At 40.1% G+C, this 20,976-nt stretch overlaps 1 protein-coding gene across 4 annotated transcripts in view; it reads left to right on the forward strand.

Moving 5' to 3' along the window:
- WARS2 (tryptophanyl tRNA synthetase 2, mitochondrial) overlaps positions 1-20,976 on the forward strand; it is a 96,217-nt gene that overhangs the window by 41,221 nt on the left and 34,020 nt on the right. For 2 of the 4 annotated variants that reach the window (XM_058716044.1, XM_058716043.1), the window contains exon 2: positions 9,284-9,541. The exons of 1 other annotated variant lie outside the window; for it this stretch is intronic. In XM_058716044.1, coding sequence (XP_058572027.1) covers positions 9,284-9,541 — 258 coding nt within the window. The remainder of the gene's footprint in view (positions 1-9,283; positions 9,542-20,976) is intronic. One more of the 4 variants, XM_058716046.1, reaches the window with a different exon arrangement.

The following is a 20,976-nucleotide window of genomic DNA, read 5'->3' on the forward strand; positions in this document are numbered from 1 at the left end:
AGAATCTTTGAGGATGGGACCCAGGCATCAGTATTTTTTAAAGCTCCCAGGTGATGACTGTGCAGCCAGGACTGAGAACTGTTGACTTAGAAGGTATCTTTTTTTCGTTCACAGCATTTTCATCTGTACTTCAGTTTAAGTGGTTGAAGTGAATTTTCAGAATTGATGTTGGTGCCCCAAACCCCTCTCAAACTGGAGCATGCCCCAGAACTACTTGGAAAGCTTGTTGAAGCACAGATCATGTAACTCTTATTTCTTCTGGGATAAGCCCAGTCTTAGAATTTCTGAGTTGGTAGGTCTGGGTTGGGACCCAGGAGTTTGCATTTATAACAAGTTCCCTGTTATGGCGATGCTGCCGGTCCTGGGGACACGTTGTGAGAACATCTGCTCCAGTGCCTTCCTTCCACCTTCCCTCTGCTCTTTTCTTTGCCGGCAGGGGCTGGCCAGGGCACCTGTCCCCAGGGCCGCCTGTGCTGTCAATATCCACCTTAGGAAAGGGATGCTTGAGAATACCACACCTACCAACCACCTCCAGTGAGCACACAATCAAATTTTAAAAGTCTACTCCTTATAGAGTAGTTGAGTGCAACTTCCTCCTCATTCCAGATCACCCTCTTAAACCTTTTATACATCAGAATCAGAGGCACCGCTGAGGGTTTTGGTGTCCCAGTATGGAACTTGGATTTCACTTTCCCACAGAAACAGATTTATGAATGGTGTGTAGGTACAGCTGAAATGGTGATGTTAAAACCATTCATCAAGAATATTGTGGGCTCAATGAGGCTTCAATGGACTGCCTTCCAGGAACTTAACCACCATTGAAAGAACTGAGTTTCTGAGTTTCAGAAAACTAATTTTCAAACAAACTCATAGAACGTAACTTGTTTAGGAACTACATATAACTGGAACATTTGATTCATTTTGTTTATAGTTATTTTGCCCTTTACATTTTGGAGCCAAAGTGGGGTGGGGGAAGATTTGTCATTTATTCCACTAACGTTTATTAGGTGCTCACAATGTACCTGGCACTGCCCTGTACTGGGAATATAAAGATGAAAAAGACAACTTCTGCCCTAGAGGAGCTCATATTCTAGAGGGAAAATATTTTCTAAGCAAATAAGAAAATATTTACCAAGTTGCCAGTGTGATATGTGTAATAATGAACTAATGAAGGAGGGATCTGTTCTGCCCTGGGGGCAGGGAGAGGGGTATGGTGGGGTGGGGGGGGGGTGGAGACTGGGTAGGGGAGGAGAAAGAGAGAGGAAGCGGGGGAAGGGAGGTTGGGTGACTATGTGTGTGTGTGTGTATGTGTGTGTGTGTGTGTGTGTGCACGTGCGGGAGAGGAGAAGACACGTTTAAGAGGTTTAGACTCAGAGAGAGACTGTTAGACCTTGAAGACCCAAGGTTGTTGCCCAGCAGAGAAGGGGATTAGGGCATACAGGACAATGGAACGGTCTGAATGCAGACAGGAATGAGCTCTACAGGACCAGCAGTAACCAGGTCAGCTCCTCACATAAGATGATGGAGGATGCCTGGGAAGGCCATTACTGGCCACACAAAGTTTGGACCTTAACCCAGAAGAAGAAAGGAGATTTATGCACACAGCATATATGGTGTTTGCATTGTTATCTCAGACCTTCTTTTTAAAGAACTTTCTTCTGTATGTGTCCCAATACCCTGAGGAAGGCATTTTTTTTTTCCAACAAAATATTGATACTTAGAAAATGTCTTGAATCAAGCAGTTTTCAGACCTGTGCTCTGGGCACCCCTTCAGAGGCTGGGTGGGGTGAGGGTAAAAGATCAGGGAGGGCCTCCCTCCCTAACTCTCCCATTATCCACCCACCTACCAAGCTTTTCTTTGGACTGCTTTACATGTTGGGCATATCTAGTGAGAATATTGCACTTGAAAATGCGTATATAACTAAGAAACGCTTTAAAACCACTGTAATCTAATCCTCACACGCTTAGTAATAGGACTTTGGTGTGCGTAGCCAAATCTCTCAACTGTGGTTCTCAGACCATCAGCTGAATGCGGGACATCAGGCAGGCACTGAGGCCGATGTGTGACCGGTGACAGTGGTTAGGAGGATAAGCCTTTAGTTGGCCACAAGAGGTAATGACAAAATCATTTGTCCCCAGGATGATCTAATACTTTAAGATCAATGTTTGAATTTTCTTATGAGGAAAAACTTAATGTTTTTGTAAGCATCTCAGATTATTCTTTACACTTTTAAAAGTTGAGGACTTCTCGATCCCTTGCCTGTGTTAACTGTTCCATTCAACATAAAAATACAATGTGCAGTGGTCATTGAGGCATTTATGTCAAGAATTTGACACTTGCTGATTTGGTTTAGCAAGTGGTGTCATCATTAGGAGTTAAAAGTATTTCTCACCACATACCATGTTACATTATAATTATTTGTCATCTTCATATAGTATGTTAATTTAGTTTTGATCGCCTTTGCTATGAAAATTAAAGAGACTGGTTTATTCTGTACCTACATATAACCTTTGCATTTATTTTTATTTTTTAATCTATTTTTTAAAGTTTATGTATTTTGAGAGAGAGAGAGAGTGAGAGCATGGGGGAGGGACAGAGAGAGAACCCCAAGCAGGATCCATACCATCAGCACAGAGCCTGACGCAGGGCTTGAACCTGCTAACCATGAGATCATGACCTGAACTGAAACCAAGACTCAGATGTTCAACCGACTGAGCTACCCAGATGACCCCATATAAGCTTTGCATTGAAATATAACTTAGCTGCCCTGAGGTGACAATGCAGTCTTTCTTGGGAGCTGGAGTCCCAGACCTTGTATTTTATCATCTGTCTCTGATGGGGAGACATTCGCTGCGTTGCTGTTTAACATGTAGGAAACAAAACAGAGAAGAAAGACCTGAAGAATATAAGCCCAGAGAGCTGTTGAAGTACAAAAGAAATCGCTACAGAAGAAAAGAACACAGTCAGTGTCCCAACCTGAGGCAGAGTGTCCTGTGGTCTGTGTCTGGGCTCTGGGGTTCTGGATTCTGGTCCCAGCTGTCCACCAGTGTGTCCATGGCCTTTTGGTAAACATGGCTGTGACACACTTTGTCCTTCTGAGAAACCTGTGTGTGGAGGCAGGTGTTGGTGGCTGAGGGTGCTCGAAGGCCGGGCCACCCCAGAGGCAAAGAAGTTCTAAACGGGTCACAGCCCAGTGTCGAGGGAGGGACCAAACTCAGAGCTCAGCTCTGGGACTGACCTCCCTGCCAGTGATTTCCCCCCACAGTGTCCTTCCCTAGAAAGTGTGGCCACTAATTCCAACTCCATCAAGGACATAAGGTATGCACGAGTACCAGGAAGTACGCTCATCACAAGAAGGAACATGTATGAGCATAAGCCTTCCATCCCAGGATGGGGACCGCACAGAGCACACAGGGAAAAGAGATGTGCAGCTCTTGAAACTCAGAAGAGGCTTAAGTAAGTCTGCAGGAGACTTGTTAAAAGTCAAGTTTATTCCTTTTAGACTCTTTCATAGCCGAACAATACACATGAAGTGTTTATCATCTATGCCGTTAAGGAACTCACAGATGAATGGGCTTGTCACTTCTTCCTAATTTTTTCTTTTTAAAATAATTTTTCTCTCCAGTTTTCATTATTGGCTTACATATTGCCTCTTGTTTGAGGGTGACGTAAGACGTGCTTTCTCTTATACTGAATTAATATTTACTATATTGATTCCCAGGTCTGAGCATCTGGCTTCACTTCTGAGCAGAAATGAACCCATTTTTCTTGGTGCTGAGTCAGCATTTCCTCCCCAGACCCTGGGTTCTCCGGACATTCTGGAAGAACCGACTGTGGCCGAACAGTGAGCTATGGCCAAAGAAAGCTTCAGAGGAGCACCTGGCTTTTCCCGGCCACGGCTGAGATACTGTGTTTCTGTGCCGAGTCTCCTGTTTCAGCTCTTAAATCACTAATTGTTAGTAGAGATCTTTAAAAAAAAAATGTTGAGATCTTCAAGGAGCCTAAGATTGAAATAGTAGGGTGATGTATAGGATAGAATTGAGAAACACTGACAGATGTATTTTTCTTTATACACAATTAGAAGCACATATAGACTTACAGAAAGAGACTTTTAACCTAGTTAGTTAATAATGTTGGTGACTTTTTTTTATCATACTCTGTGATAACATGCCCTTTTACAGACCCGGTTAGACACAGTGGTTGTTCCCCAAGGTTTTGGTGTTGACTATAGCTAAAACAGATGAGGTGAATGAATGATTGCTATTATAGCTGGCTACAAGCAGTTCTTGGTTATAAGAATCTTGAAATTCTTACTAGGAGCCCTTGGTTCCCATCACCATACCCAAGTCAAAGCTAGTAGGCAGCCTCCTTTTCATGGGTTTTATTCACTTGGAATTAAAGACAGAAGCTCTTTTTAGCTAATTGCAAAAACTATCTTTTGCAATAATTGGCAGCTTCCGATGTTTCCATTGCTTTTGGGTACGGTAATTAACATGAAGATGGCCGTGAATTTTGGATACGCTCAGTACCTTAAGACAGGAGTGGTGTTAGCTACGTCTGTCAGATTGGTAAGTATGTTCTTCCTTTGATTTGAACACCCAGCCTCCCCTCTGGAAGATATCAAATCCCGGGGCTGAAGCTGCCCATCAGTAACACCGATTCTGCTACAAAATGAGCCAGTGAAGATATTGATTGGAAGTGGCATTTGTTAAGGAAATAACACCTGAGATAAAAATGAAACCCTCTTTTGTACAAAGCTCCTTGCTTATCCTCTGCACACTGCGATGGGATTGCAGGCCCGATGCTCCAGACTCCCCATGAGAGCCTGTGGGCTAGTCCTGAAGCTGTTTTCTTTGTGGCTTGCCTCCTGTCCGCTGGGGAGCCCACGCTCCTCTCATTTTCATTCTTTTCCAGCTCTAGTGCTTTTGAACACAGAACCCCCATCCTCCAGCCACCCAGCCTCCACATTCCAGCCCCGTGATCTCATGGTACCCGGCAGAGCTCCCCTGCCATGCCGGCAGGCTGCCTGCTGACTCTTGCAGGGGGAGCAGATGGGAACATAAACTCGCCCGCAAGAGCAGGATGCTCTCTGTATATTTTTAAGACCAGGAATCCAGTTCTCATTTAGAGGCTGTATTTTTTTAATAGCTCCTTGAAAATTGAACAAAACCTTTCTTGTTGCTCTTATTTCTTGATAACATCATTCCCTCTGTGTAGACATATAGAATCACAGAAACTGGAGAATGGAGAAGATACATTAGATCTTGTCTGACCCATCCCCGCTGGTTACAGTTCTTTTTTCCCACAGTCTGTCCTCTAGTGCTTTTCTCTTTTAGTTTTCTCAAGAATTAGTTTCTCCATTTCTCCTGGGGGAAGGATTCCTGAGTTTGACCATGGAGGAATGTATGTGCAAATATTCATAGTCTTTTTTTTTTTCAGCTTGATATTCCTACTCTTCATAGCCCTTTACATTAGCATAAACAGCCCCTCTTTATCCTAAGTCAAGTATTTCTGGATGGTATTTCTTTTCCTCTTCCATTTATTAAGTTCAGAGCTTGTTTTTCTGCTTTGCTTTCTCTCTTCATCAATCAGTCTCTAAAGCCCATTAATCATTTTTTTTTTTTTTTTTTTTACCTCACTGAAAGCTCCTTTGCTTATTCCCATATCAGGAACCCAGGGCTGGTTAAGATCCCAAGGTACTGAAGAAGCCTCACTGATATGTGTTTATTCCATGTTAACTCACTCACTCACTCTCTCTCTCTCTCACCCCCACCCCCCACCCCCAGCCTCGGTTCACAACCACAAACTGTTTCGACAAAAATGTTTTCTAAATTATGATATGGGGAATTACTCATATCAGTCATCTCAGGGCTGCGTGTGTGTGTGTGTGTGTGTGTGTGTGTGCGCGCGCGTGTGTGCGTATGGTTTTAAGTGGTAAGATTATATTTGTTCTCAGTTACTTAAAAGATATTTTTCATATCCTTGGAGCCACAAATCTTTCAGGTCTCCTGAGTGCTTGGATCAAATGCAATTCTGGACCACAGAACTATGACACATCAGTAGAATGTAGCATTCTATCGTAGAGCTGTTATCTCAGAAGTAGACGGGAAAATAATGACATATGGGGAAAACAGACTGTATTTGTAGGATGTAGAATTCTTGAGGAAAGAGAAGGGCAAAGTTTAAATAGCCTTGGCCCTCACATATCTAAAGCAGATTAGCTCTTAAAAGCTAGTTAGGTATATAGACTTTTTTCTTATATCACTTTTTTTTTTTAATATCTCAGCTGTATTGAAGTATAATTGACAAGTGAAACTGTAAGATATTTAAAGTGAACATCACAGTGATTTGATATGCACATGCCTTGTGAAAGGACTTCCTCTGCCTGGTGAATTAACATACCATCACCTCAGATGTTTATTTTTATTTGTTTGTTTTGTTGAGAATATTTAAGTTCTATTCTCTTAACAAATTTCAGTTATACCATACAGCATTATCAAGTATAATCATCATGTTTTACCTTAGATCCTCACACATTATAGTTTCATGGATTGGAGGACCTAATATAAAAACATCACTTCTCCCCAAAGCAATCTATAGATTCAATGCAATCTCAGTCACAAACCCCAACAGTGTGTTTTTTTTCTCTTGGAACTGGACAAGGTGATTCTAAAATGTATTGAGAAATATAAAAAGCCAAAGATGAGTAAAATAACTTGAAGAAGAAGGTAAAAAGATTCTCTCCACTGTGTGCCAAGACCTACTAAAAAGGCACTGTAGTGCTGACCAGAGATAGACACATAGACCAATGGGACAGACTGGAAAGACCAGATATAGACAAAAGGATAAAAAGGTGCTTAATTTATGGCAGAAGTGGCATTCCAGAGTAATGGTCAAAGACAGTCTTTTCCATAAAGGTACTGGAACAGTCTGATATATCCATGTGGGGGGGGGGAGGGTGTTAAAAGAAATTGGATGCCTACCTCACACCATATGCAAAAAACTCCAAATGGATACACACTTAAATGTAAAAGACGAAACTTCAAAGCATACTCACACATGCATATACATATGCTTTATATATGTATACACACTCATACCTTTATGACATCAAGGTATTGAAAGATTTCTTATATGCCATAAAAATCTGTAGTCAAAAATCATATATTTGGTAAAATGAATATCTCTTCATCAAAAGATAACATAAGGAAAACACATAGCTACACAATGAGAGAACATTTTGGCTATACATGTAATTGATAAAATATTAGTGTCCAGAATATATAAAAATACTTAAATCAGTAAAAGACAATCCATTCTGAGAAAAATAGGCAAAATAACCTCAATAGGCTCTCCACAGAAGAGGAAATAAAAATAGCCAATAACCGTAAGAGTTCTCAATTTCCTTAACAACCAAAGAAATGCAATTAAACCATAATGAGATTCCACCTCATAGCCATCACCTTAGCTCAAAATAAAAATATTAAAAAAAAAATAATGGCAGTGTTAATGAGGATGGAGAGGGACAGAGATTGACGATAGAAATTGCAATATGTTACATAGTTAGGAGTAGTTTAATACCCTGTAGTACACCTGAAGAGCCATGATGCCTACCTTATGACGCAGCAGTTAGGTATATACGCTAGAGAAGGTTGGCACACAGAACACAAAGGTGTGGTTTTTTTTTTTCTTTTCTCCGTAACTTAATTTTTGGAAACTTGCAAGCCTATAGAAAAGTTGCAATATTAATACAATGAATGTGATGAAGTCTCCCTGGATAGCAGCTAGTGGAAAGAAGTAAGTGATAGTTGCCTTGATATCCCAACTTCACTTACTAGCTGTGTGAGCATGGGCAATCTGTAAAGATCTGTGAGCCTCAGTTACCTCCTCCATAAATTGGAAGCAATAAAATGCCTGCCATGTTGGGTATTGTAAGAATTAAATGCATTAATGTATATAAAGCCCTGAGCATAAATGCCTATAACATAGTTGCCCAACAAGTTATGGCTGCTGTTATTAATATTTTGTTGTTGTTAAAAGTGATAATGACACATTTTATTTTTTCAGAACCTTTTAATGACAGCACATTTACTGACGTGTATTCATTTTTTGTGTTTCACTACAAAATGCAAAATTATTCCAGAGAAAAATAGCCTTTTTTTCATCCTCTATTACTTTTTTCTTTCTCATTTTCCTATTACAACTTCAATATTAGAAAGTGCAAACCAGTGAGAATACATGCCTTTAACGAAAATGTTTTTAGAAATTTCAAATAATATATAGAATTAAAAACTACTTTTGAAGAAATAAAAGTATGATTTTATCAAAAATAAAAGGAAATGGAAGCACAAAAAAAGTTACATAACTTTATCAAGAAGCAACATTAGAAATAGTGTGTAGGCGGGGGCGCCTGGGTGGCTCAGTTGGTTAAGCGTCCGACTTCAGCTCAGGTCACGATCTCGCCGTCCGTGAGTCCGAGCCCCGCGTCGGGCTCTGGGCTGATGGCTCGGAGCCTGGAACCTGCTTCTGATTCTGTGTCTCCCTCTCTCTCTGCCCCTTCCCCGTTCATGCTCTGTCTCTCTCTGTCTCAAAAATAAATTAAAAAACTTTAAAAAAAGAAAAAAAGAAATAGTGTGTAGGTTTTCTCATTTCTGGCCCAAGATCGTGCACACTGAGTTGTAATATCAGCAGTTATTTCTAAAGAAAACCGAATTAATTAAATAGCACTAGCTCTTAGCTCTAACAGTATGCCTTCCTTGCCTGAACGACAAAATGAATGAAATCACATGAAAAACCTTTGAAATCGCATTAAAAGCCCTTTAATCTCCAATGAAACTTGGTTCTGTGTCTGAAGTCTTTCTCACTGACCCCCAGACCCACAGTCATCTTTTCCTCTTGGGAACTCCTGCCCATATCCCACTATTTATGGTTGCAAACAGATTACGATCATATTGCCACGTTGTACCATTACATATCTCTTCGTAAACATATCCTCTGTCTCCAATTAGCTTGCATCTCCTGGGGATCCAGACCTTTTCTTATGTGCCTTTGTATGTTCTTGAGTGCAAAAAAAAGAGAAAAACCTACCCACATTTTAAATATCATTTTCTGTCCTTAGTAACACCTAACATAGTGCTTTGCACAGGCACAAAATAAATGCATAAGGATGACGACTGTCAGATTGCAGTTGTAAAAAATAGAATGAGTCATAGCTATGGTAACACAGGCAGAGGATCCATGGATTCTGCCTCAAAAGCAAATGTCTCTCTTCCTCTGTTCCAGAAAGAAGCCGTAAAGCGAGTGTTCTCTGGCATTCAGCCTACAGGAATCCCCCACCTCGGCAATTACCTGGGAGCCATTGAGACCTGGGTGAGATTGCAGGAGGAGCATGGCTCAGTGCTGTACAGCATTGTTGACCTACATTCCATCACTGTCCCCCAAGACCCGGCTGTCCTTCGGCAGAGCATCTTGGACATGACTGCTGTTCTTCTCGCCTGTGGCATAAACCCAGAGAAAAGCATCCTTTTCCAGCAATCTCAGGTCAGCTTCTCAGATGAGAACCAAGAAAACCTGTACTTTCAAATTATTTGAGGAAAAATGTGAATGGTTTATATAGCTGCTATTTATGATTCTTTTTAAATTGTTGAAGTGACTTCATCAGATGCAAAGATTTCATTGTATTTATTTTTATTTTTTTTAATGTTGATTTATTTTGGAGATGGAGAGACAGAGCATGAGCAGGGGAGGGGCAGAGAGAGAGGGAGACACAGAATCCGAAGCAGGCTCCAGGCTCTGTGCTGTCAGCACAGAGTCCGATGCAGGGCTCGAACTCACAAGCCATAAGATTATGAACTGAGCCGAAGTCGGATGCCCAACAACTGAGCCACCCAGGCACCCCTGTTTTTATTTTTTATTTGAGAGAGAGAGAGCATGAGCAGGGGAGAGGGGCAGAGAGAGAGAGAGGGAGGGAGGGATTGACAGAGAGAGAGAGAGAGAGAGAGAGAGAGAGAGAATCTTAAACAGGCTCCGCTCTAAGGGCATAGCCTGACACGGGGCTCAATCCCATGATCCTGGGATCATACCCTGAGCCCAAATCAAGAGTCAGACGTTCAACCAACTGAGCCACCCAGGTGCCCCGCAATGATTTAATTTTAATGTTTACCCTGCATTCATATCTTTAAATGTCATCATGAGGCAATAGTGTTTTTCACCTTTTCCTCCACTATACTTTACTTGCTTCATATGACAAAATGTTGCATCTCATTAGTACTTGTAACTCTGGAATTGCTTTTCTATCCTGGGTTGAATTCAAACTGATGAATTCATACTGTTGACTAATCTCCTGGTGATCAAGGATAGAATTTAGCAACCAGTGGTTTTGCATAATTCCATTTTGCTTTACTGGGTATTGCATTTGGAAGGCCTATTGGATAATTCCCATTGTTCATTCTTTGTATAATAGCTTTTGAGAAGATTTGAGAGAACTGGCTGGGAAATTGGAAGACCATGTCCATTCTCTTGAGTCCAAGCCAAGAAAGGCTTCAGAACAAAGCCAAAATATTTGACTCATATCGTCACTATGGATGAATCAGTTTACTCTTGGACAGGCAGATAGCCTGGACCAGAGACAGGGCACTTAAGAGACTCCCTAGCAAAGAAGATGAAAAATTTAACTGGATCATGCCCTCATCACATATCCACTTTAACGTTATGACAAAGCCCCAGCCCAAGAACAGTGTGTTAGACATGTTTTGGCACATGTTAACATGTATACATGTATGGTATATATATGTGTGTATGATGTGTTATACATGTGGATATCTCCTTCCTTGATTATAAACTTCAGACAATCATCATTTTTTTTCAAAGAGAGAGAGACAGAGTGAGAGAGATATATCAGCAGGGGAAGGGCAGAGGGAGAGAGAGAGGGAATCTTAAGCAGGCTCCATGCTCAACATGGAAAGCAGTGCTGGGCTCTATCTCATGACTGTGAGATCATGACCTGAGCCAAAATCAAGAGTTGGATGCTGAACCAACTGAGCCACTCAGGAGCCCCTGACAATCATCATTTTTATGTACGTTTTATCACCCGCAAAACTTAGTATAAAAATTCACAGTGACCATTTAAAAAATATGTAATAGGGGCGCCTGGGTGGCTCAGTTGGTTAAGTGTCCGACTTCGGCTTATGTCATGATCTCGCGGTCTGTGAGTTCGAGCCCCACGTCGGGCTCTGTGCTGACAGTTCAGAGACTGGAGCCTGCTCCAGATTCTGTGCCTCCCTCTCTCTCTGACCCTCCGCTGCTCATGCTGTGTCTCTCTCTGTCTCAAAAATAAATAAAAACACTTAAAAAAATTAAAAATAAATAAAAATGAATAAATAATATGTAATAAATGAATATCTTCAAAAAATAAATAGATTTATCAGCTTAAAATGTGTTTCCAGCTTGGAGATAATGTGATAAAATAATAGCATCTAATCATTAAAATATCCGTAAAGGCAACTTGTCTCAATTTCATTCCTCACAGTTGGCCTTTAGTTACACATAACTTTTCAAATTCAACCTTGGACTGTTCTAATTATTATAAGAATATAAATGTACTTGCTTATGTTGAGCATATACCTGCCTCCCTATAACTCCCATCCACTCATTTGACTTACGCTCTCTAAAAATGCAGAATAAATCAACTCTGTCTTCCACATGGCTGCTTTTCAAATACTCAGAGACCTTTATTATGCAATCTCTTTACCCTACAGATCCTTACCCCATAGGTCTTAACCTTCTTCACGCTAGGGGTCCCATCTCGGGAACAGTCTGTCTCTCTGAAAGGAACGTGCCTGTCCTATATCACGAAACAATGTTTATTCAAATCTGTCTCCAACATTATACTGCTGACCATCATTAGAGCCACTTTTTAAGTTACTTGAGACACCTTAAGTTCGTCTAAGCTATTTTTTTTCATCTAAGCTATTTTTGATAAAAGCTCCCTTTTGATCCTTATGTGACACTGTTTCTAAAAATGGTATTCCCAGTACCTACTTCCATACTTCTGGAAGGCAAAAATGTCTATGTCTCCACAAAGTAACCACTTGCCAGACTGCCTTGTTAAGTGATGTTTGAAATTAAAGGCTCATTTACAACCACATCCAATGCTTGCACTTTGAGCTCATACTTCCAGGAATGATCACATTATAATTTTTTTTCCTTCTTTTTAAAGGATGTTTGTCAGTGATATCTGTAAGCATCTAAAATTTGTGATAATTAAGGTCTCTTCTTCAACATGATACTTTGTTGTTCAAAGTAGCAATAGAAAGAGTGCCCACAGTATGGGAGACTTTGTGAGAACTCCCTCATAAGTGAGGGATAATGAAAGTCACCTTCCTTGTGATTCTTGTACGGCATGTGATATGCTCATTGGTTCCAATAGTGGTGGTGGGTCTATGTCAGAGACTGCAGGTCATGGTGTTGGCTGTTTCCTCAGTGGCCTCGATGCAGCCTCACAGTGCCTCGAAGTTCCCCTTCTCCCATCCCTGACTGCAGCTCCCTCCGGGGAATTTGGGTAGCCTGCCAGTAAAATGTGAGGGAAGTACTCATCAGCCCATAGTCCACAGTTCGTCCCACAAAGACAATATGAGAAGACTTCCTCAGGTGTCTTTCTAACCTCAAGACATGTTTGGTCTGGGCCATTTCCTTCTTTAACTCAGACAACCCACCTTAGTACAACTGAGTGGATGGACTGGATGTCTTATCAGGTTTTCTTTCCTTGTTTAAATATTTAATAAAGAAAAATTTCAATATGTATAGAAGAGTAGGGGGTATAGTGTACTGTACCCCCACCACTTGCTAGCCTTTTGTGATTTGTCTCCTCAAGGTGGTTTTTTGTGGTTGTTGAAGTATTTTAAAGCAGATAACACGTATCATGGCATCGCAGCCCCTGAATATTTCAGTGTGCCTCTCTGTAAACTGAGAATATTTTCTTCCATAGCCACAATACTGTCATCACACCCAACAAAACTAATGATAATTCCATATGATCATCTACTACACAGTCCGTATTCAAATTACACTGAGTCTCCCAAAATGTCTTTTATATTTGGCTTGTTTGAATAATGGTCCACACGTTACATTTTTTTTGTATCTTTTGATTTGTTGTTCAAGTTTTATTTTATTTCCCATAGAGTTAATCCTCCACTTAAAAAGAATTAAAACCTTAGGTTTTTTTAGACTCCCACTTTTTTTCATGACTTTGATATATTGATCAGCCTTTCCTTTATTTGCTATATAATTAGCTCTTTTGAGCACAAAAAATAAGCCTTATTTTTTGTTGTTGCTTTTTCTTTGCTCTAATGTGTATTAGCTCATGTTTAGTGGCTATCCACCATGATTCGCAAAGTTGCTCATCACCGTTTTTAATGGTTGGAATAGACCTATGTTTGTCTAGTGCCTGTAGAATGCCTGGACCCTCAGAATGGCCATAAAGCTTCTAGTTGTTCATGGAGGATGATGGGAAGTTCTTCCTCATGCTTTATCTTGAAAGTATGAAGGCATGTATTGGATTTGCTTCTTAGAACCATTCTCAAATAGAAGTATAATCGAACAAGCTAGTCTCCCTGAAACAGTTATTATTCTAGACATGTGGCCCCATATTTGCATTGTTCTATTAGGTGAAAGAATCCTCATGGTGTTCATGTTTTATGTCTTACCATACAAAAATCAATAATTAACAACTGTCTTTATCAATCTGTGGAGTCTCCAATAGATGGAGACTGAAAAGAAAATGCTCATAGCATTTAGGAAAAAAATTGGAAGTCATGTTTATTAGAAAACTAATATTTTTAAATATATAAGATTGGAAAAGCCTTTTCATGTGTATGATATCTCTTTTAATCCTCAAAAGAGCACATGAGTCAGGGATTACTGTTCTTTCACAGGTTTCACATTAAGGTATGAAAATGTTCAGTAAATTCTAAAATGTCCTCAGAATCATCTCTGAGAGGTGCCTGATACCTGGTAAATGTTTAACAAATGTGGCTTCTTAATTTGACCTGTCATGCAGGTGGCAAGTCCAGGACTCTTTTTTTCCTCCTAAGGCACCACTTTTGGAAGGTATTCTCATGGGAGAGAACCTTATTCTGCCCCCCACCATGCCTTTGCCTCAGTAGCTGGTGTCTGGGGGACAGCGGAGAGCCAGGGCTGACCTCGAGGTCCTCACTGTTTCTTGCTTGGACAGTCATATCACCCTTCCACTCCTGCCTCAGGCGCTCATATCAGCCATCCTTCCCCCACATTGCAGCCACGGTCATCTTTCTACTTCAGATATCTCAGCACCTTTCTCCTATCCTCAGGTTAAAAATCTAAACTCAAGGGGCCCCTGGGTGGCTCAGTTGGTTAAGCGTCCGACTTTGGCTCAGGTCATGATCTCACGGTTTGTGTGTTCAAGTCCTGCATCTGGCTGTGTGCCGATAGCCTGGAGCCTGGAGGCTGCTTCAGATTCTGTGTCTCCCTCTCTGTCTGCCCCTCCCCCACTCACAAGTGTCTGTCTCTCAAAAATAAACATTAAAAAAAGAATTTTTTTTAATCTAAACTCAATTTCTAGAAAGCCCTTCAAGAATGAGGCCCCTGATATGTATTTATAAAATATACCTACATATGGGGCGCCTGGGTGGCTCAGTCGGTTAAGTGTCTGACTTCGGCTCAGGTCATGATCTCACAGTTTGTGAGTTCGAGCCCTGCGTCGGACTCTGTGCTGACAGCTCGGAGCCTGGAGCCTGCTTCTGTTCTGTGTCTCCTTCTCTCTCTGTCCCTCCCCAACTTGTGCTCTGTCTCTCTATGTCTCTCAAAAAATAAATAAATGTAAAAAAATTTAAAACAAAAATATACCTACATGTTTTGTATTTATATATTATAAAATATTTTTACATATTTTTATACATTATATTTATTATAAAATAATCTATATAATTTATATACATAAGGGGATATTATTCAGCCATAAAAAGGAATGAAATCTTGCCACTTGCAACTACATGGATAGACCTCGAGCATATAATGCTAATCGAAATAAGTCACTGAAAGACATACCATATGATTTCACTCATGTGGAATTTAAAAAACAAAGGAGCAAAGTCAAAAAAAAAGAGAGAGAGACAAACCAAGAAACAGACTCTTAACTATAGAGAAGCTAGTGGTTACCAGATGGGAGGGGATGGAGGGATGGGTGTAGTAGGTGGTGTGCAGTAAGGAGTACCCTTGCGATGAGCACCGGGTGATGTATGTTAAGTGATAAATCACCATATTGTACATGTGAAACCAACATTACACTATATGTTAACTATACTAGAACTAAAATTAAAAACGTAATTAAAAAAAAAAAAAAAAGAACAAGGCCCCTAAGAACATCAGTCCGGTGTTGTTTCCACTCTACCACTTTTCATTCATCAGGTTGTTTTTGTTCGGATGATCTGATTAGCTTTTACTAATAATTCTTTAAAGCAAGAGTTGGGGGAGGTTCTGGTTTTATTTTGAGAAAATTTGATAAATCAGTTCTTAACTTTCAAAGCAGATAACTTAGAGGTCAGTTGTCTATTTAACAAGGGTTTTTGTTAGGTCCTTTCTCTGGGAGTTTTATAATGCATTCAAGCATTTAATTGATCATGAAACACGTAACCAAGAGGGTAGGGATTTAGAAAACAATTATACTTCAAGCCAATGCCAGCTAAAATTAGATATACCTTCATTACCCTCCCCATACACTGTTATTTACAAATAAAATTAAGAATTTTGGGGGCGCCTGAGTGGCTCAGTCGGTTGAGTGGCTGATTCTTGGTTCCGGCTCAGGTCATGATCTCCCAGCTCGTGAGATCAAGCCCCACATCACCCTCTGTACTGACAGTACATAGCCTGCTTGGGATTCTCTCTCTCCCTCTCTTTCTCTGCACCTCCCCCACTCATGCATGTGTTCTCTCTCTCTCTCCTATACTAAATAAACTTTTTTTAAAAAGAATTTTTGAAATTGCGAACTAGAGAAAAATTTTTAATTATATAGCGCCCTCTTTTCGTGTATTATCCATTGTGTTAAGCAAAGTACTTGAAGCTAAATCCAAGACTCATTCCCCAGGTGCTATTGTTGTACATGGGAGTAAGTTCTAGCAATCATTTGAAGGAGGGAAGGAATTTAGCTGTGCTATAATGCTTATTTTACCAATAATTTTCATTTCCAATCCTCTGCATTCTTTCTCAGCAGTCTGACTGAAACAATTTAGACTTATTGAAGATTTTTCTCATTATTTTCTTTTTCTTTCTCTCCCAGTGGCCTCTAGTCATGGTGCTTCCCCTAAAATATGTTTGCCATATGTGGGGAATTTTACAGAGCCTCTCTTCTGAAAGGTGTGTGTGTGTGTGTGTGTGTGTGTGTATGAGAGAGAGAGAGAGAGAGAGAGAGAGAGACTGAGAAGGAGAGAGAGCAAGCAAGCCCACTTGTGTGTGTGTTTGGCAGAAGTTTCCATCCCAATGCCAAAATCAATGGTCTTTTATTTCCAGCAGGCCTGAGTGCACATCCAGTCTGATTCCCACAGCTGTCTCTGAGGTGCACCTCTCCACATCTTTAGTTGTTACTTTCCTTGCGAACTAATCACCCTGCGGATGGAAGATAAAAGCTGGAGTTCATAGCTTTAGGCGCTGGCTTTCTGCCAGAGCCAGGAGAAAAGGACAGTTTCGGCCAGCAGACAGTATGTTACAGAGAGCTCCAGCACTGTCCAGGGAAGAGTTGAGGGAGAAGAGTGGAATCTACAGCTTTGGAATGTGGCTTCAGTCTCTAATTAGAGTTATGTTTTGTTTTCCAGGAAACTAAAATCAATAATAGTAATAATAATAATAATAATAATAATAATAATAATAATAAAGGATAGTAAATAGTAACCAAGCTCTCACATGTATCCTGGCTCACGTACACAAACAAAAGGTGTACCTGACCCACTGTCCCTCATCTCAGAGGTGTGAGACCCCCAACACTTAAACTTGAACAGACAGTCTCATGTTTTCACTTACCCAGGAATTTTGGAAGCCTATTTGACAATACATATTTATAGTTGTTGAACTCTCAAAGTTGTTAGGCTACCAACAACAGGTGCAACATACAACTCAGAAAGAAAGTAGGGGCCCCTGGCTGGCTCAGTCAGTAAAGCACGCAACCCTCGATCTCGGGGTTGTGAGTTCGAGCCCCACGTTGGGTGTGGAGATCACTTAAAAAATATATAAGTTTTTTAAAAAAGAAAGAAAGCAAACAAACATCCATAAAGATTAATGGACTTGAGAAATCAATTTATAAAATTCCCATTACCTCCAAAGTTTCTAGGGAGAGACAAAGGATCTGAATGGCTCATGGTATAAATAATAGAGAGAAGTTAGGAAGATTATACAACCAAACTCCCCAAGTATTTCTTTCTCTAAGAAGTTTCCACTGGTACCACTTGCTCGCCTGGATTGATACTCCCTGTGACGTCATGAGCAAGCTACAGTCGTTTTGCTGCCTCCATCCTGGACCACAGGATTAAGTCGTATCATAATGATACTTTCAGGAAGAGTTCTATTTTACTATCATAGCAATGATGGAAAAAGTACAGGTTTTACAGCCAGTTATAGTTCGCCTGAATCGCACTGTGACCTCTTTTTGTTGTCACAGGCTGGGCAAGTTCTCTGAACCCCTGTTTTAATGTCTAGAAGAGGGATATTTAAATAATAGGACATATCATACCTGGTAAGTGTTAACTTTCTTTCTTGCCCTACCCCACTACACACAATACTGCTCCCACCGAGGCTTCTTGATACCGTGAAGATTTAAGGGTGGAGTGGAATTGGAAAGTGCAGCTCAAATGAATGATAGTACCTATCTTCATACTCAGTAATCAGATATTTTCTGAAAAGTTTATTGTTGAAGGTTTTGGGGGAGCTTCTTAAATAGTTCAGGGTGCCTGCGTGGCTCAGTCAGGTAAGCGTCCAACTTCATCTCAGATCGTGGTCTCACGGTTCATGAATTCGAGCCCCACATTGGACTCTCTGCTCTCAGCACAGAGCCTGCTTCAGATCCTCTGTCTCCCCTCTCCCTCTGCCCCTCCCCTGCTCAAGTTCTCTCTCTCAAAAATAAATAAGCATTAAAAAAAAAAAAAAGTTCAGATATTCAAAAAAGCAGGAAGATGAATGGTTGCTTTTTGCAATGCTAACCTTTGGGCATACTTACTTATTAATGCTTTTTGTTTTTTAAGAAATAAGATATTATGAGTATAGTAAAAACTTTCTACTTAGCTCCCTCTAATCCCATTCCACTTGCTGCCTCCCCAGAGGTAACCACTGTATTGAATTTGATATTCATCATTCCAATGTATGTGTTTATGTTTTTATCGCATAGGCTTTAGCCGTAACAGTCCGTATTATTAATTTTTCATGTTTTAAAACTTTATATAGGTGGTGGTATGCACATAGCTTCCTGCATCTCTAGTTTTGTGTGCAGCATTACTGGGCTGAGATTTGTTCATTTTGACTGCTCTCGATATTCCACTGTCTGGCTCTATCACAATTTATCCATTTCCCCAGTAAAGAATATTTAGATTTTTTTTCTCCAGTTTTTTGTTATTATAAACAATACTATAGCATGCTTGTATATGCTTTATGTGTACGCCTGAAAGAGTTTTCTAGGTATGCGTACCTAAAGTGGGATCATGACAATGTGTGACATACATCATCAGCTTTACTGGATATAGCCAGATTGCTCTCCAAATTGGCATTCCAGTTTATATTCCTACCAATAGAAAAGGAAAAGAGAAATTACTCCCTGTCTACCATGTGAGCACGCAGTGGAAAGCAGCTGTCTGTCTGCACACCAGGAAGAGAGCTCTCACCAGAACCTGACCCTGCTGGCACCCTGAGTTTGGACTTCCATCCTCCAAAAATGTGAGACAACAAATTTCTGTTGTTTAAGCTACCCAGTGTGGGGTATCTTGTTATGACAGCCAAGCAGATTAATACAGAGCTACTTAGCCATTACCATAAGTGGAAGGCTTGTGCTTGGATAGGAAATTCAATATTGTTAACATGTCAGTTCTCTCTAATTTGATCCATAGATTCATTGCAATTCTAATTGAGATGTTGTAGACACTGACAAATTGAATTTGAAATGTATGTGGCAATACAGAGTACTTAGAATACCCAAAACAGTTTTGAAAGAGAAAACACAGTTGGAGGACTCATACCACCTTTCCTTAAGACTTACTCTAAAGCTACAATAATCAAGTGAGTGTGGTCTTGAGATAAGAATAGACTAATAGATCAATGCAAAGGAATAGGGAATCCAGAAGTATACCCACATCCAGAAGCCAAATGTTTTCAACAAAAGTGTCAAACCATTTCAGTGGGAGATAGTCTTTTCAGCAAATGGTTTTAGGTGTCCAACTGGATATCCATATGGGGAGAGGGGAATGAACCTTGGCTCTTATCTTACACCATTCACAACACATCAACCTAAAACTACCATAGACCTAAATGTAAATGTGAAAACTATAAAACTTCCAGAGGAAATCATGGGGGGAATCTTCCAGACCTTGAGGGTAGGCAAAGCCTTCTTAGAAAGTACAAGAAAAGCATTTAACTTAAAAGAAAATGTTGATACTTGTTTGAGTTCCTGAAAAGATAAAGCTTCTATTTTTTTTTTTTTTTAATTTTTATTTTAGAGAGTGTGTGAGCAGGGGAGAGGGCCAGAGGGAGAGAGAGAATCCCAAGCAGGCTCCATGCTCAGCATGGAGCCTGATGGGCTTGATGCAAGGCTGAATCCCCTGACCCTGGGATCATGACCTGAGCCGAAATCAAGAGTCAGATGCTCAACCGACTGAGCCACCCAAGCGCCCCAAAGCTTCTATTTTTTGAAAGACACCATTAAGAAAATGAAAAGGTGAGCCATAAAGTAGGAGAAAATATTTTTAATACATGCATTTGACAAACTCTGTGCCAAATGTATACAGGACTCTTAACTCAGTAAGACAGCCTAATTTTGTAATTGGACACTATATTTGAAAAGACATTTTACAAATGAAGAAGTAAGCACATGAAAAGCTCAACATCATGGTTGTCAGAGAAATGTAAAATAAAACCACAGAGATATACCATTTCACCCACTTGGTTGACTAAAATTAAAAATACTGGCAATACTAAATTTCAGTAAGGTTATGAAGCAGATTGAACTCTCATACATTGCTAGCAAAAATACAAAATGGCAGTTTCTTACAAAATTAAACATATGTTTACCCAATGACCCAGTAATTCCAGTCCTGGGTATTTTCCCAAGAGAAATGAAAACATTGCCTACAAAATGACTTGTACACAAATGTTCATAGTATTTTATTATAATAGCCCCCCAAAATGTTAAACACCCATCAACGAGTAAATAGATAAACATTGTAGAATATTCAGTTAATGGAATACTATTCAACCATGAAAAGGAGTATATCACACTGTGGAGGAGTCTCAGAAATATTATGTGGCTAGAAGCCAAGCACAGAAGAGTTCATATTATATAATTCCATTTACAGGCTATTCTAGGATAGGCAGAACTAATCCGTAATAACAGAAAACAGGTCAGTGGTTTCCGGAGCAGGGGTGAGGGATTTGTTGCAAAGGGGCATGAGGGAACTTTTGGGGGACATTGAAATGTTCTTTGTCTTGATGGGTGTGGTGGTTACACATGTAAATTGGTCAAAACTCATTGGACTGAACAGCTAAAATAGGTACATCTTACTGTGTATAAATTATGCCCCACCAAAGTTGATTTAATATAAAAAAAATTTTTTTTGAAATAAGTAGACACTCTGGATGTCGTTATATAAGTCAAAAGAAAAAAGAACCATGGAATTGTGTACGAACACTACAGGTATTTCAATGTAGCTGTTGTTCAGACATTTAAAATGGCGCAGACAAAACAGATATGGCAT

This window comes from Neofelis nebulosa, chromosome 2 (assembly GCF_028018385.1).
Source record: "Neofelis nebulosa isolate mNeoNeb1 chromosome 2, mNeoNeb1.pri, whole genome shotgun sequence".
NCBI classification, from domain to species: domain Eukaryota; kingdom Metazoa; phylum Chordata; class Mammalia; order Carnivora; family Felidae; genus Neofelis; species Neofelis nebulosa.